The sequence below is a fragment of the Astatotilapia calliptera genome, chromosome 7 (assembly GCF_900246225.1).
Source record: "Astatotilapia calliptera chromosome 7, fAstCal1.2, whole genome shotgun sequence".
NCBI lineage: Eukaryota > Metazoa > Chordata > Actinopteri > Cichliformes > Cichlidae > Astatotilapia > Astatotilapia calliptera.
In genome coordinates, this window is record NC_039308.1 from 53,121,127 (window position 1) to 53,137,562 (window position 16,436).

The 16,436-nt window shown below is 40.8% G+C and overlaps 2 protein-coding genes across 11 annotated transcripts in view; both read right to left on the reverse strand.

Moving 5' to 3' along the window:
• On the reverse strand, positions 1–9,578 carry LOC113026627 (very long-chain acyl-CoA synthetase-like). Of its 7 annotated transcripts, none has more exons than XM_026175624.1 (12): positions 9,520–9,578; positions 6,884–7,243; positions 4,484–5,344; positions 4,131–4,340; positions 3,892–4,047; positions 3,556–3,680; positions 3,265–3,459; positions 3,089–3,179; positions 2,715–2,913; positions 2,539–2,636; positions 1,438–1,568; positions 1–1,321 (listed from the first exon to the last, which is right to left on the reverse strand). In XM_026175624.1, exons 3-12 carry the CDS (start codon positions 5,097–5,099, stop codon positions 1,145–1,147), a joined length of 1,998 nt encoding a protein of 665 aa, XP_026031409.1. In that variant the 5' UTR covers positions 5,100–5,344; positions 6,884–7,243; positions 9,520–9,578; the 3' UTR covers positions 1–1,144. The 7 variants fall into 7 exon arrangements, with proteins under 7 accessions (XP_026031409.1, XP_026031407.1, XP_026031408.1 ...); XM_026175622.1 differs by lacking the exon at positions 9,520–9,578 and having other exon boundaries at positions 6,884–7,078; positions 7,168–7,234; XM_026175623.1 differs by lacking the exon at positions 9,520–9,578 and having other exon boundaries at positions 6,884–6,936; positions 7,168–7,231.
• Positions 9,577–16,436, reverse strand: part of LOC113026630 (very long-chain acyl-CoA synthetase-like) — a 26,407-nt gene continuing 19,547 nt past the window's right edge. The window contains exons 9-11 of one of the 4 annotated variants that reach the window (XM_026175633.1): positions 14,033–14,231; positions 12,067–12,188; positions 9,577–9,668 (exon numbers count right to left, since the gene is read on the reverse strand). In XM_026175633.1, coding sequence (XP_026031418.1) covers positions 9,592–9,668; positions 12,067–12,188; positions 14,033–14,231 — 398 coding nt within the window. In that variant the 3' untranslated portion in view covers positions 9,577–9,591. Of the gene's footprint in view, positions 9,669–12,066; positions 12,189–12,741; positions 13,951–14,032; positions 14,232–15,900; positions 16,393–16,436 lie in introns of those variants that run through there. The other 3 variants (XM_026175635.1, XM_026175636.1, XM_026175634.1) reach the window with 3 other exon arrangements.

Genomic DNA, 16,436 nt, shown 5'->3' on the forward strand with positions numbered 1-16,436 from the left:
TCCGTCGGCACTTTTCATTTAATTATAAAATGTGATCAGATCGCTAATATTTTTTAAAAAAAGAAAGAAAAGACAGATTTGATATAAACATGTTCAAATGCCATGGTTACGTTTCTTCAAGGAGTTGAGAGTTATTACCAGCAGCAAACCAACTCTTGAGTAACCTGACATTTAACTGATGGGTGGCATCAGAAAGGAATTAATAATATAATGAATTTAAAGTGTTATACATTTAATGCATTTCCTGGGTGTCTTACAGCTTATCTGATATGTGAGATGGAAAAAGGAGATGCTTTAAATCCTGACACTCAAATTTGAGCCAGATTCAGAACAATTGTGGTTTAATGCTGCCTAAAATGTGCGTGCATCCCTGTAAAATGCTGCACTACAGTTTGCTGTATGTTGACAAAATATCTTTCTGTGCATGTTCTCGAGGGCCGTGGTAATCCATCGACAGCAAGTCACTGGACAAAAGTGATGGATGGACTTGTGGACAGTGGCAGAAATAGCATAATATATTATACCACTGAAAGAAACATTTTTTATTCCCCCATTTATGATTCCCTTTTTAACATCAGTGACCCTGTGGTTAATGAGCTTGCTCTCCCCTGCCTGAGCTCCATGGCTTTAATCCAGGCCTCCTGAACACTACGAATCACTCAACCAGAGGGTGAAAAAAGAGCACCTACGCTGGGAGCTGGTGTGAGCTTCTGGGACATAAGACTAGATAAAGTTATTCAGGGTATACATTCTGCATGAAACCAGCTGTATGAGCTGAATTACGCCACTGAATAAATCCACTTACAAAAGCATAAACTTTGGGTGTGGAGGTTTTAAATGAATATTAAAGAGAGCAGAATGTGTGACAGAAAGATATGTTTGCTCCCACACTGCCAAAAGCCTACACGGACCAGAATGCAATGCAGGAAGGAGGTGTACAGCAATCCATTTAATAAACTAGTGAACCCATCACCACACTCACAGATTGGTACATCAAACTCAAACATGGGGGGTGTGCATGAAAGAACAAAAAATAAATTTATGCTTTACACCTTGTCATTAAAATGTGTAACCAGAAGTGACACAACAAATGATTCGCTTGTGTGTGAAAAGGTGGATTTTTTTCTTCAAAAGTAAAATCACTTTATATTTTGACGTCTCCTGCTATAATTGAATCAAATACATCTGGCGTGAGTGGAGTATAGTTCTTCTCTTTTTCATTCAGAAAGTAGAGTGGGTCTGTTATTTCATTTGGGTTGAAGCCCTGCTCCACTACTTTCGTCTTTATTAGCTTGAACGTGCCTGTAATGTCCAGTGACCTCTGTAATAAATCACAGTACAACCAATTATTAGTGGGCTAAATAAATCACTATGGCAACAAAGAGGCTTACCCACAAATGCATTTGTAAAAGTGTAAAATAACTGCAGTAAACATACTTGAATCCTCAGAAAGCGTGGCCTGGCGTAGGACGGCAGGAAGTCCTCGACATGTTTAAAAACAGCCGTGGAGTCAAACTTCAGTCCATCTCTCAAAGTAACAGCAGCCATCCCGGCTCTTCCCTCCTGGCCTGGAGACAAAAGTTAAACAGTCACAAAACAGGAGTTAACTGAAGTTCAGTATTGCTAATCTCACAATAGTGTGTCAAAAAATTCTCAGGAAGCTGGACAAGTGGAGGACAAAAGAAAAGGACAGGGCTAAGAAACCTACAGCAGATGAACAACATCTGAAAGTTATGTCCTTAAGAAATAGGAAAGTTGATCCATCTACTGTTCATAGAAGCCTCATCAGAAATCTCAATAGAAGAGTGGCTGTCAAGAAGCCATTCAAAGGATGTGAAACAGGGAGAAAAGGCTAAGGTATGCCACATTATACAAGAACTAGACTAAAAATCGGTGGTGACAGGTGTTATGGAGGGATGAATCTACATATGAAATTTCTGGTTCATGCCATCATGAACATATACGAAGGAGGTGAGGAGAGAAGCACAACATTGAGTGTTTACAGACACAATGGAGGCTGGTTTGGGGCTGCATTTCAGCCATTGTTTGGAAATTGATGGAATTATGAATGCAGAATAGTATGGTCTGATTTTAATCCACCATGCAGAAGTATTTGGAAAGCATTTGATTGACAAGAGCTTCATTTTTCTGCCTCACAATGACCCCAAACACACTGCCAATGTAGTAAAAACAAGTTGGATAGAAAAACATACAATGGATCACTATCAGTCATGAATTTGTATCCTCAGATCTTGGACTACAAAATTATTGAAGTAGTGCGGGATCATCTGGATGGAGCACAGAGCAACAAGCAGCAAACATTGCCCCCCCCATATTTTGTACGGCTATATATAAAGATTCAAAGTTTGGTGAGGTTTGGTAATGCCATCTTAGAGCTCCTTTTTGTTTTAAAAAGAATTCATTTTTATGCATAGCGAAGAAAAAATGCTGGATATCATTGTTAAACAATTTGATCATTGATTCAGTAGCATGTGTTTCTTGGTTTTGGCACAAGCGCAGCAACAAAGCAACATGTACCTGGCACTTTGACTCCGTAAACATTGGCTTCTTTAATGCAGTCAGCCAGCGCGAGGATGTCGGCCACCTCAGCTGTAGCTACGTTCTCTCCTTTCCATCTGTTGGTAATTTTTGTATTTTTTCAGTGCTCTGTGTGAGCTCACATTTTTAAGCATTATTTCAAAACATGCGCTCACCTGAATGTGTCGCCAACACGATCGTGGAAGTACATGAAATTATCCTCATCGATGCGCAGCAGGTCGCCAGTGTTGAAGTACAGATCACCTTTCTTGAAGACGTTACGCAGCTTCTTTTTCTCAGTTTGCTTCATGTCTCTCACATAACCAATGAATGGAGCTTTGGCTGTTATTTTAGTCACCAGAAGTCCAGGTTCACCTGATCAAAGTACAGGAGAAGTCATATTTGGGGTTGTTATATTTAAAGTCAATATTAATGAGATTTCAATAAATACTTATTTTTAAAGATGCATGGGTGAGAACTTTAGAAATATAAATAAAAGGACAGGAAACAAAGAATCTTTGGTTTTGTAAGCATCCTGCAAGTAACACACCTCTCTGAACCTCCATGCAAAAACCAGAAGAATCCCTCAAAGGTTCTTCTTTGTCTATGTCATATTTGATCACAGCATATGGAAAAAACATCTGTAAGTTTAAAAAAAAAGCTAAAACACTGCTTCATGAGTGACAGGTTTTACTTCTTAATGTGAGCTGAAACATGGACTTTTACCTTGTGCAGGAAGGTGTGTCGCCCAAGAGCTCCCATCTTGCTGCTATAATTCAACAGAGCAAAGTTTCCCTCAGTTGCTCCGTAAAATTCTCTGATTTGAATTTCCCCAAATCGTCTCACAAAGTCCCTCCAAACATCTGCTCTGATCCCGTTGCCTACTGCAAGTCTGACTTTGTGGTTTTTATCACTGAGTTTCTGTTTGAAGAGAAAAGAAGAGCATGCGTTTGTTAGTTTTTTAAAGCTTTCTGTGTGAGACAGTAGTATTAATGTTGATGCTGTGTTGGCACAAACCTGTGGAGTGTTGCAGAGATAACGCATAATTTCACCTATGTACTGTATGACGGTGACATTATATTTTCTGCAGTCGTCCCAGAACTGGGAAGCAGAAAACTTACTCCTCAGAACAACAGGAATACCTGCACACAACAATAGATGACAACAGCACACTTTAAAGAGTAGCAGTGGAAGTAGTCAAAATTTTGGGTTTTTCAACAAATATGTAACATATAGTTACATATATGTAACTATGGTTTTTATATTACATTGGTTAAAAAAATAAATAAAATAAAGTCATACACCAATCATATATCTAAAAAACACAATATTATATATCCAAAGAGTTCATACCCCTCTCAATGGCCCCAGTGAAGACAAGGAAGCCGGTGCTGTGATAAAGAGGGAGGGTATCATAAATCACATCTTTGGAGTTCACTCCTGATGAAGGCAGAAGTAAAGACATGGTCCACACTCTGCCTTGAGTGATCAAAGCTGCTTTAGGGAGACCTGTTAAAGACAAGCCAGAGGCTCAGGTGGCGAATCTTCTGTTTCTTTCACTGATGCATCGTGAATCTCAGTAAGTAGTTTACCTGTTGTCCCTGAGGTGTATATGTAGGCTGCTGGACTCTGCATGGTTAAATGGGACCTTAACTCCTTGGGTATAGGCTCAGAGGAAGCCTGATTCATTTTATCAATGAAGCTTTTCACACCTGTAACTTCACATCTGTCAGCTAAGATGAAAACATTGATCTGCTGTTCGTGAAGATGGGGCAGCACCTCCTTCACTGCATCCAGCAAGTCTAGAAAATTGTTTCATACAATTGATGAACTCCAGGCCTGTCAGATTATTTATTTATGTATTTATCTGGTTATTGAATGTTGAGTAAATGAGCTCTCTACTGTCTCCATTGCTTGGAAAAGCAGACAGAAATGCAGGTACTACCTTCAGCTGCTACCAGAGTTGTGGCTCCGCTGCAGTTGAGGCAGTGTAGCAGAGACTTGGATCTGATGTTGGAGTTGAGCAAAGCTCCAGCACATCCAATCTTCACCAAACCCAACCAGAGCCACAGGAACATCGGCTGGTTCCCCAGGAACAGCGCCACCGTGTCTCCTTCTTTTACGCATCCAGCCTGCAGAAACGCTCTCGCAACTTTGTTGCTCAGGACGTCTGCGTCCCGGTAGGTGAACGTTTCATCTTTAAAATAAACGAAAGGCTTGTGCGGCTGCGTCTTCACCAGCTCTAAAAAGCGGTCCAGGATTGAGTAATTAGTCTGCACGCACTTTTCGATGAACCGCCTTACTTTTATTTTAGTGAGCACGAATTGGACATCCTGGAGGAAGGAAGAATGGCGGAGTAAAACGCCACATGCAATCAAAGCCGCACACACTGTCCAGACCAACATGTTTGTCTCACAGCTGTCCTGCTGAAGACAAAGCAGAGGTATAAAAAGGCATGTGGAGCAGGAGGAGGAGCACTGAGAAATTCCAAAGGTTGAAAAGCATTTTGTATTGCTAGTGAACAACCAGATGAGCTGCATCAATGATTTACAGTATAACATACTGCTTTCACGTGTTTTAGGCCTTTCACTGGCTTTATACCGAGTGACCACTTTAGATTGTGCTAGTGGACCAAAATGAAGCCCAAACAGACGGTGAGAGGGTAGCACCTGATGACCTGAACGTGAAGACAGGCTGGAGATTGTCGGATCTCAGCTAAGCTTTTGCTGGGCTGTGTTCGCTCACACAGAAGGGCAGGTGCAAGTTAACCTTTAACTTGCAGTTTTGCCAAGAGCCACTGGTGAGTCTGTTGGGGCACAAGGCAAAAATTCAGAGGAACCCTTTAACTAGCACCAAATACTCTGACTATCAACAATAACTGTCTAGAAGGAAAGTGAAACCCTTTTCTGTGTCCGCTGCATCAGCCAGCAACATCGGGGAATTAGGCAGTCAAGGCCCCGATGTTTCTGACCTCACTGTTTATAATGAGATTACTAAGAAGACTCCTCATACCGAGACGTTTGTGCATACAAAGAGGAGTATGCACAGAGAGCCTACTCCTGGCTCTGAATGTGAGAAGCTGCAGGAAATCTGGTCGAGGCCTCTGTTTTATGACTTGAGGCAGCGCCAACAGGACAGCAGCTTTGACAGTCCCTCCTAACAGCAAAACATTCTAAACGTTATGATCCCCAGTTTATGTTTTTCCCAGTGGTCCTAAGTTTCAACTGTATAAATTCCAATTAACATGTATCTGTTGTGGAAATATTAGTAATAGTAACAAGAAGTTGTGTGCCAGAAAAGCCAGACAGCTGTTAATTATTGAGCTTCAAAGATGTCAGAGAGGATTTCGTAACCTGCTGCTGGCTGGAGTTTACATATTTACAAAGTATGTATAGAGGAGGTTCCTGATTAACTCTAGTGAATATGTATGTTTCTTACTGCTTTATTGCCTTGTGTAAACAAACGCAGGCTAAATTCCATATCAGGAGTAACACTTCAAAAGCTAAATTCAGTGCAGTTTTGGACCTCTCAGTCAGTTTTGAGTAAATCTGCTTCTGTCTAAAAGCTTTTAAGTGGTCTATTACTTTAGCAGTATAGTTTATTACTGTGTGTATGTGTGTGTATGTGTGTGTGTATGGTCAGATTTATAGTGTCACGGCTGCCGAGGCGAGCCGTGTGGTGTTGGGGGAAAGGAGGACCCAAAATGCAGGCAATGACTGATGATTCGAGTGACATTTATTTACAAGGTGGTGTAATGGCAAACAGGCAGTGAGGGATGACAAGTAACTAAAGAAACCTAAACTGGGAAAACTAAATAACAAACCTGAGAACACACGAAACGAGGTGCGGGGCAGAGAGGCGCCGTGAGAGGAACGAAACACCGTGGAACACAGACGAACCGGCAGCAGGCAGGAGAACACACAGGGCTTAAATACACACAGCAGTAATCAGGGGATGAGAAACAGGAGGGCAACACACCTGGGAGAAGTCGGAGCTGGCGGGACAGGGGAAACGTAAACTGAACACACTCACATGAGACGGGGACCTTCAGAATAAAACAGGAAACTCAGACACAGAGAACCAGATAAGACACTGAACTAAACAGACAGATTCACAAACAGACAGTGTGACACCATAGACAGACAGAACACAGAAGTGGGACCAGGGCAAGCACAGAACAGAAACCTAACAAATGGCAAATCATAACAGAATACATACTCAGAATAAACAAAAGCATAAAGAGACACAAAACACTGAGTCGGCAGACTCAGGACCATGACATATAGATGTTCAAACAAATCTTTAAACATGCATCAAAAGATTTGTTACTCTTGAGATGACTCACCCTCGAGTCAAAATTCACAAGTTGCAAACAACTTTGCACCTGTTTCAATATCTCTGCAGCAAAAAAAAGAAGAAGAAGAAAAATCAGATACAAAACAAAACAGTTTATATGTTGGGTTTATGTTATCCACAATTTATTGGAAGCTTAACTTCTGTTCACAACTTGCTGCTGTTGCCCAGGGATTACAGACGATCTCTATGGATATAGATATGGATATGGAGGGTGTGTGTATGAAATCACAGCTTTAATAAAATTATTATGAAGGCAAAGATCATTTAAAACACCTTGTCATTAAAATGTGCAGCCAGAAGTGCAACGCTGTCATCTCAATAATTTGCATCCCGGCTCTTCCCTCCTGACCTGAAGACAAAAGTTAAACAATGACAAAACATATGAAACATGACAAACACACTACAGGACAAAGCATGATGTCATGGGCTGGGTTTTTTGACCTAGCATTTTAAATTTCATGTCCCTTTTGTATTATGATTACAGAAATGACGGAGCCAACTAATGTGTCAGAGTTGCGCAGTTTTCTGGGCATGGTGAATCAAGTGGGCAAGTTCATCCCCCATTTAGCTGAAAAAGACAAAGCCCTGCGAGATCTTCTTTCCACAAAGAATGCATGGTACTGGGGGAACTGACCAAGCGAGAGCTTTCAAAACATTAAGAGATGCCCTGACCTCACCCCCAGTGCTCGCAATGTATGACCCCAACCAGAGGTGTGGACTCGAGTCACATGACTTGGACTCGAGTCAGACTCGAGTCATTAATTTTATGACTTTAGACTTGACTTGAAAAAATGTTCTAAGACTTGTGACTTGACTTGGACTTTTACACCAATGACTTGGGACTTGAATTGGACTTGAACCTGTTTACTTGAAAAGACTTGATATTTTACCCCAAATATAAAATTTAACACGCATATTATATAGAGATTGAAAATGTGACGTCATTCACGGGTAGAACCGCAAAGGATTCTGGGAACTCGTGGCAAGAGGTACTAGCGCACACAGACTTTCAATTGAAATCAGTTATACAGCGATAAAAAGAAACACAAAAATGTCAAGAAGCTGTTGTATTATTAACTGCAATAGCCGGTCGCATGACAGCCACGGGAAGCCGACGGGTAAAGAGATCGGTTGTTATCGGATTACGTCGTTGAAGAGAAATTGTTCAAGCCATGTTTCCGAAGTAACAAAGACACGACGGATGGCCTGGATCGCAGCCATTCAAAGACCAAATATAACGTCCCAGAACACTCCAGCTCACAGGTTAGTCTGCTCCAAGCATTTACACAAAGGTCAGTGTTTTTTAGTAGTTAATACGTCATTTTCATAACATAATTGGTGATATAGGTTACAAGCAAGTCTGGCGCTGAACAGAAATTGTCGCGCTATGCTCCTTTATTTATTGTGCATAAATAGTGAATTGTCCTGACAATATTGCGTTTCGCTTCTGTTATTATGGTACATTGACAAAAACATACTTTTATTCACAGGATAAAACGGGTTTTTTTGTATCACTAATTGCCCAGTACGATTACAGCATACAGTATTATTGTCACTGCTACATTTCTGTGATGCTACCAGAAATTATTTCCACTACTAATTAATTATCGTTGAGCTCAAAGGTCCTATTAATAAACGGTTAAGGAATGTGTATTTATGACGACAGTTTGTGAGACTGGTAAACTTATGATACGTACGATGGTCTTTCGTTCTACACGGTGCATTTCAAGGTCCTGTACCCATCCGTCGGTAAACTGTACCTGGGCTTGTTGCAGTGACCTGAAGTTACTAAACTTCATGAGTGTATGCACTCACTCCAAGAACCGTATGATTATAAATATGCATATAAATATGCTACGATGAGATAGCTGACTTCATCTAACTAGCAAATGTTGTCCAGGCTACGTTGGTGATGCAGTTTTTTTTAATGTGTATGATATTTTTGTCATGCGATTTTAAAGCCGGTCCTACAAGCGCATCCAAGAATAACATGCAGCTTATCTCAGAACTGTCGGTGAAAATTATTCTTGGAGCTAGGTTTAATTGAGCTGCATTTTAAAGAGGTGCAATTTCACAATTTGTGTATATTTTCTAAGTTCACTATTTTGTCATGAGTTGAGAAAAACACAGATTTAAAAATTACATGGTCTAATATTTACATTTAGCATATAACTGCAACATGCTTTTTTTCGTTTTTTTGAATGACTCGAAAGGACTTGAAATTCAAAGTTTCAGACTTGTGACTTGACTCGGACTTTTACACCAGTGACTTGAGACTCGACTCTGACTTGCCTGACATTACTTGAGACTTGACTTGAGACTTGAGGATAAAGACTTGAGACTTACTTGAGACTTGCAAAACAATGACTTGGTCCCACCTCTGACCCCAACAGAGACATTAAAGTATCAGCAGATGGTTCATCCTATGGTCTCGCAGGTGTTCTTTTGCAGCTGTGGGAAGAAGGATGGCGACCAGTGGCGTATGCATCGAGGTCCCTTTCTCCTACTGAACCACGATAGGCACAAGTAGAAAAAGAGGCACTGGCGTCTAGTCTACATGGGCGTTTGAGCGATTTCGTGATTTCCTGATTGGTAAACATTTTTGTCTCGAAACGGACCACAAACCTCTCGTTTCCTTACTGGGAGGACAAGCTCTGGATCTCTTGCCACCCAGGATCTAGCGATTCAGAATGAGACTCATGCGTTACTCGTACAATGTGCAGTACGCCCCAGGGAAATCGCTCTGGACAGCAGATACTTTGTCCCGCTCGCCTCTGAAAAAAACAGTGAACATGTCAGACAAAGAGCTAATGGAAAGCACAGACATACAGGGAGAGCAGAATTATTAGGCAAGTTGTATTTTTGAGGAATAATGTTATTATTGAACAACAACCATGTTCTCAATGAACCCAAAAAACTCATTAATATCAAAGCTGAATGTTTTTGGAAGTAGTTTTTAGTTTGTTTTTAGTTTTAGCTATTTTAGGGGGATATCTGTGTGTGCAGGTGACTATTACTGTGCATAATTATTAGGCAACTTAACTAAAAACAAATATATACCCATTTCAATTATTTATTTTTACCAGTGAAACCAATATAACATCTCCACATTCACAAATATACATTTCTGACATTCAAAAACAAATCAGCGACCAATATAGCCACCTTTCTTTGCAAGGACACTCAAAAGCCTGCCATCCATGGATTCTGTCAGTGTTTTGATCTGTTCACCATCAACATTGCATGCAGCAGCAACCACAGCCTCCCAGACACTGTTCAGAGAGGTGTACTGTTTTCCCTCCTTGTAAATCTCACATTTGATGAGGGACCACAGGTTCTCAATGGGGTTCAGATCAGGTGAACAAGGTGGCCATGTCATTAGTTTTTCTTCTTTTATACCCTTTCTTGCCAGCCACGCTGTGGAGTACTTGGACGCGTGTGATGGAGCATTGTCCTGCATGAAAATCATGTTTTTCTTGAAGGATGCAGACTTCTTCCTGTACCACTGCTTGAAGAAGGTGTCTTCCAGAAACTGGCAGTAGGACTGGGAGTTGAGCTTGACTCCATCCTCAACCCGAAAAGGCCCCACAAGCTCATCTTTGATGATACCAGCCCAAACCAGTACTCCACCTCCACCTTGCTGGCATCTGAGTTGGACTGGAGCTCTCTGCCCTTTACCAATCCAGCCACGGGCCCATCCATCTGGCCCATCAAGACTCACTCTCATTTCATCAGTCCATAAAACCTTAGAAAAACCAGTCTTGAGATATTTCTTGGCCCAGTCTTGACGTTTCAGCTTGTGTGTCTTGTTCAGTGGTGGTCGTCTTTCAGCCTTTCTTACCTTGGCCATGTCTCTGAGTATTGCACACTTTGTGCTTTTGGGCACTCCAGTGATGTTGCAGCTCTGAAATATGGCCAAACTGGTGGCAAGTGGCATCTTGGCAGCTGCACGCTTGACTTTTCTCAGTTCATGGGCAGTTATTTTGCGCCTTGGTTTTTCCACACGCTTCTTGCGACCCTGTTGACTATTTTGAATGAAACGCTTGATTGTTCGATGATCACGCTTCAGAAGCTTTGCAATTTTGAGACTGCTGCATCCCTCTGCAAGATATCTCACTATTTTTGACTTTTCTGAGCCTGTCAAGTCCTTCTTTTGACCCATTTTACCAAAGGAAAGGATGTTGCCTAATAATTATGCACACCTGATATAGGGTGTTGATGTCATTAGACCACACCCCTTCTCATTACAGAGATGCACATCACCTAATATGCTTAATTGGTAGTAGGCTTTCGAGCCTATACAGCTTGGAGTAAGACAACATGCATGAAGAGGATGATGTGGACAAAATACTCATTTGCCTAATAATTCTGCACTCCCTGTATAAGTGGACAGTATTGTAACAAACATGCCTGTCAGTTCATCATATATGCAAACACTGAAGGAACAACTGAAAAGCGACAGTGTTTGTGCTCGCGTCATGGACATGTGCACCCAAGGCTGGCCAGAACATGCAAAACAAGAGCCTTTACTGAGAAATTACTGGCCTGACCGAGCCACGCTCACAAGACGGCCTTTTGCTAAAAGATACACGGCTTGTCATTCCTTCAGCGATGAGAAACAAGGTGCTGGAAAAACTACACGAAGGACATCAAGGTGTTGTAAAATGTAAAGCTTGTGCACGCCAAACAGTGTGGTGGCCCGGGCTGAGTCAAGAAATCTCTGAGATGGTGCTCAGAAGCAGAACGTGCTGTACAGACTGTAAAAAATCTTCTGAAAAAAGCAGCTGATCCTTATCTAGCTCTTCTTGCCTATAGAGCTACACCACTCCAGGCCGGATACAGCTGACTGAGCTTTTAATGGGCAGACGTCTGCGAACCACACGGCCAACACTTCCATCGCAGCTGGAGCGTACACTGCCGGACGGCGCACTGCTTGCTCAAAAGGAAAGGGAGAAGAGGATGATGGACATGGCAATGTCTAACAGGCGCCACCGTGCAAAACCTTTATGCAGCCTGTCCCCTGGAGAGCAAGTTTGGGTGCCGATGTCAAAACTCCAGGCACTGTTATCTAAAATCAGTCTATACCACGATCATACACAGTGGAGTTACCACAAGGGACTGTGAGGCGTAATCACATGCATTTGATTCCTTTAAGTTCACCAGTGCACGAACCTGCTAATGTGCCTGTGTTGCAGAAACCACAAACACCCAGTGTAATCCCTGCTACACCTGTTAACGCTGATGTTGTCTGAACCAAGTCAGGGAGGGCAATAGTTAAAGCTAAAAAGTTAGATCTATAAGAGAAAAAAAAAGGTTGTTGTTATATAACTGTGTTACAATGGTTTTGTAGAGCAGAGTAAAACAAATCAAAAAGAGTTGTCAAAAAAAGAAGAAGAGAGAAATGAAAAAAGGAAATAAAAACAAAAGGTTAAAAATGTGATGCAGTTTGTTTGCCAGATGTTTTTGTTTGGCTTTGAAAAAGAAAAAAATTATCAAAAGGTAGTCCACTCGAAGGTTCTGTCCTGAGAAAAGAAATATTCTGTTTTTGTTTAAAAGGGGAGATGTGGTGTATTCATAATTGTCCCTGGTACATTTGTTGTATGGGCAGTATGTGTTTATTGTTCGATTGTGTAATTACGTGTTACGCACTGGCAATGCATGCCAGGAGGCGGTAATACAGTGAGTAAAGAGTTGGTCTTACGGCACTCAGTGGTCCTGCATACTTATTCAGATTCAGAGTAAGAATCACACAGAAACTAGCAAGCTAACTCCCTGCTAACTTCTGACTCCGTTAAATTTCATAAATTTGGTATTCGTGGATGCCTGGATGTTAAACTTAATTGTTACACCTGGTAGAGCAGCAACGCTGATCATTTTATTACAGATGAAAGGATTTAGAGAGTTTTTAACTCCCAGTGATACTGCAGTGTTCGTTTGACTTTGGGACCTGAAGAGGAGTTTGGGCCCAAGCACGGCCAATGATGTCAGACTTAAAGACCGGATTCAGCCATCAATAAACGGCTCGCTCTTTGTTAAATCATAGATTTGGTACAAGTGTCTGCATTTGGGTCCACCTCCTCTCTCCACATGGTCTGCCAGCACAGACCCATGACAAATGGAAATGAGGTAGATGGTGCAGTTTTCTTGAATAGCCAGAAACAAGCAAGGGGGTTTGTCATAATCTATAGCAGCATTAAATTTAAAATAAAGTGAGTTTGGACCAAAAGCATTTTAACTCCGTTTAAAAATTACGGTGCTTTCAGATGTCTCATTTATTGTCACTGTCAGCTTTTATCTTCAATGTCACAATGTTGCATTCAGTCATCATGGTATGCTTTAAACTCTTTGCCTGTACACCCTTTGCCCCCTGTGATCACTGCTTCAGATAAGCTATACTGAAATATAGGGTACAATCCTCTGACTGACAAAGAAGGATAACCCTGCTGCACTCTAGTGTCACGAAGTCTAAAGTTAATAAAACTTGCGTACTTCTAAAGTCGAATCCATCAGTGAAAGTTCATGACCGCAGCACGACTTCAACTGACCTACCAAGTGCAAACACCACTGAGAAAATAGGGCAGGTTTTATGATCGATCACTACATTTCATAATCCTCTCATTGAAATTTTTAGAATGTCTGAAAATTTCTAGATTAGAACAAAAGAAGTGAATGTAGAGGAAGAGTCCAATTATTTTCTGTAGTGATATTTGGTGTAAAGCAAATATTTTTAATAAATGCACCAATATATAAAAGATTCAAAGTTTGGTGAGGTTTGTTAATACCATCTTGGAGCTAAAAGTTACCCATCTATTGAGAATGTGTTTTTACATTTTGCCAAGAAAATGCTGGAAAACATTGTGAAACAGTTTGATCATTGATTCAGTAATCAAACTAAGTGCAGTGTACTTTGATTTGAACATATGTTTCTTGGTTTTGGTGCAAGCGCAGCAACAAAGCAACATGTACCTGGCACTTTGACTCCATGAACAGTGGCTTCTTTAACGCAGTCAGTCAGCACAAGGATGTCGGCCACCTCAGCTGTAGCTATGTTCTCTCCTTTCCATTTGTTGACATTTTTTGTTTTCAGTGCTCTGTGTAAGCTCACATTTTTAAGCATTATTTCAAAACATGCGCTCACCTGAATGTGTCGTCAACACGATCGTGGAAGTACATGAAATTATCCTCATCGATGCGCAGCAGGTCGCCAGTGTTGAAGTACAGATCACCTTTCTTGAAGACGTTACGCAGCTTCTTTTTCTCAGTTTGCTTCATGTCTCTCACATAACCAGTGAATGGAGCTTTGGCTGTTATTTCAGTCACCAGAAGTCCAGGTTCACCTGATCAAAGTACAGGAGAAGTCATATTTGGGGTTGTTATATTTTAAAGGCAAGATGCATGATACATGCTGTAAAGACATTGCATTTCTGAGTCTTTTAAACTTTCATTTTGTGCATGGTGAGGTACACTGTGGCTGAGAAAAGGAACTGTGTAGGTTTGGATTAAGGCATATAAAATGTTTATAGCATTTGAAAAGATGCATGGGTGAGAACTTGAGAAGAAAAGAGAAGAAAAAAGATATTTTGCATTATAACCTTCCTGGAAGTAACACACCTTTCTCAACCTCTATGAAGAAACCATATGAATCCCTCAAATGCTCTCCTTTGTCTTTGATCACAGCATATGGAAAAAACATCTACAAATTCAAAAGAAAAAGCTAACACACTGCTTCATACTTCACAGTGTAAGCTGAAACATGGATCTTTACCTGTCTCGCCCATGATCTCCCATTTTGCTGCTATATTTCAGAGTGCTATGCATCAACAGAGCAAATTTTCCCTCGGTTGATGCATAAAATTCACTGATTTGAATTTCTCCAAATCGTCTCACAAAGTCCCTCCAAACATCTGCTCTGATCCCGTTGCCTACTGCAAGTCTGACTTTGTGGATTTTATTACTGAGTTTCTGTTTGAAGAGAAAAAGAAGAGATAACGGATAATTTCACCTATGTACTGTATGACTGTGGCATATTTTCTGTAGTCGTCCCAGAACCGGGAAGCAGGTAATTTACTGCTCAGCAGCACCTGGCTGCCAAGTCAAACGACTGTATAGGGTCCTATGGATGTGTTCTTTTTCACATGACCATATGTCCCATTTAAGACGATGTTGCCTCTCTTGACTGTTTTCAGTCTGCCTCAATGTAGAAGATTCCTACAACTTATCCCAAAACACACGTTACTTTAAGATTAGGCTTAAAACTTTCCTTATTGCTGAAGCATATAGTTAGGGCTGGATCAGGTGACCCTGAGTCCTCCATTAGTTATGCTGCAATAGGTGTAGACTGCTGGGGGACTCCCATGATGCACTGAGTATTTCTTCTTTAATCACCTTTCTCACTCACTATGGGTTAATAGACCTCTCTGCACTGAATGATACTTGTTATTAATCTCTGTCTCTCTTCCACTGTACGTTTTTTTATCCTGTCCTCCTCCTCCTCTCACCCCAGCCCATCACAGCATGGCTGCCTCTCCCTGAGCCTGGTTCTGCTGGAAGTTTCTTCCTGTTAAAAGGGAGTTTGTCCTTTCCGGTGTCGCCAAAGTCGTATTATTGTTGAGTTTTTCCTCTGTATGTATTATTGTACGGTCTACCTTACAATATAAAGGACCTTGAGGTGACTGTTGTTTTGATTTGGTGCTGCATAAATAAAATTGAATTGAAAATACTCTGACTTTGGCGTAAACAACATGAAATCGTGCATCAACAGTTCAGGCTACTGACGGTGATCCAAAGGTATGGGGGATATTTACTTTGAGCCCTTTAGTACAAAAAGACATCACTAAAGCCCGGTTACTCACTATTTATCATATTAGATGATCAGTTCCTTCGCTTGCCCATATTAATATTATTATTATTAGTATTATTGCAAATATATTGTGCACACAAAGTGCATACATAGTCTACAAACTACAATGTCCAATGATAACTACAAATAAGGCAGTGAAAGAGACATACAATATCAGTAGGTCTTTAATTAAAAAATATATATAACATGGACGGACCAGAATGCATTGAAGGAAGAAGGTGCAGAGCAATGCGTTTACTTAACTGAAACAATTCACTGAGTGAACTCACAGCTCAGTACATCCGTAGAAGGCTAAATCATTAAGGATGTGTGCATAGAATCACAGCTAAAATCAAATTATGAAGGCAAAGATATAATTTCAAACACCTTATCAACAAAATGTGCAGCCAGAAGTGCCACGCTGTCATCTCAATGATTTTCTTACAGAGGTGATTTTCTTTCCTTTAAAAAGTAAAATCACTTTATATTTTGATATTTCCTGCTACAATTGAATCAAATACATCTGGCGTGAGTGGAGTATAATTCCTCTCTTTTTCATTCAGAAAGTAGAGTGGGTCTGTTATTTCATTTGGGTTGAAGCCCTGCTCCACTGCTTTCGTCTTTATTAGCTTGAACGTGCCTGTAATGTCCAGTGACCTCTGTAATAAATCACAGTACAACCAATTATTAGTGGATAAAATAA

Excerpts from the sequence above, each read along its gene's own strand:
- LOC113026627 (XM_026175624.1), bottom strand. The coding sequence starts at position 5,099 with ATGTTATACTGTAAATCATTGATGCAGCTCATCTGGTTGTTCACTAGC. Across the intron at positions 3,180-3,264 it reads GACACACCTTCCTGCACAAG|ATGTTTTTTCCATATGCTGT; the intron begins GTAAAAGTCCAT and ends TTAAACTTACAG. Across the intron at positions 1,322-1,437 it reads CACGCTTTCTGAGGATTCAA|AGGTCACTGGACATTACAGG; the intron begins GTATGTTTACTG and ends GATTTATTACAG.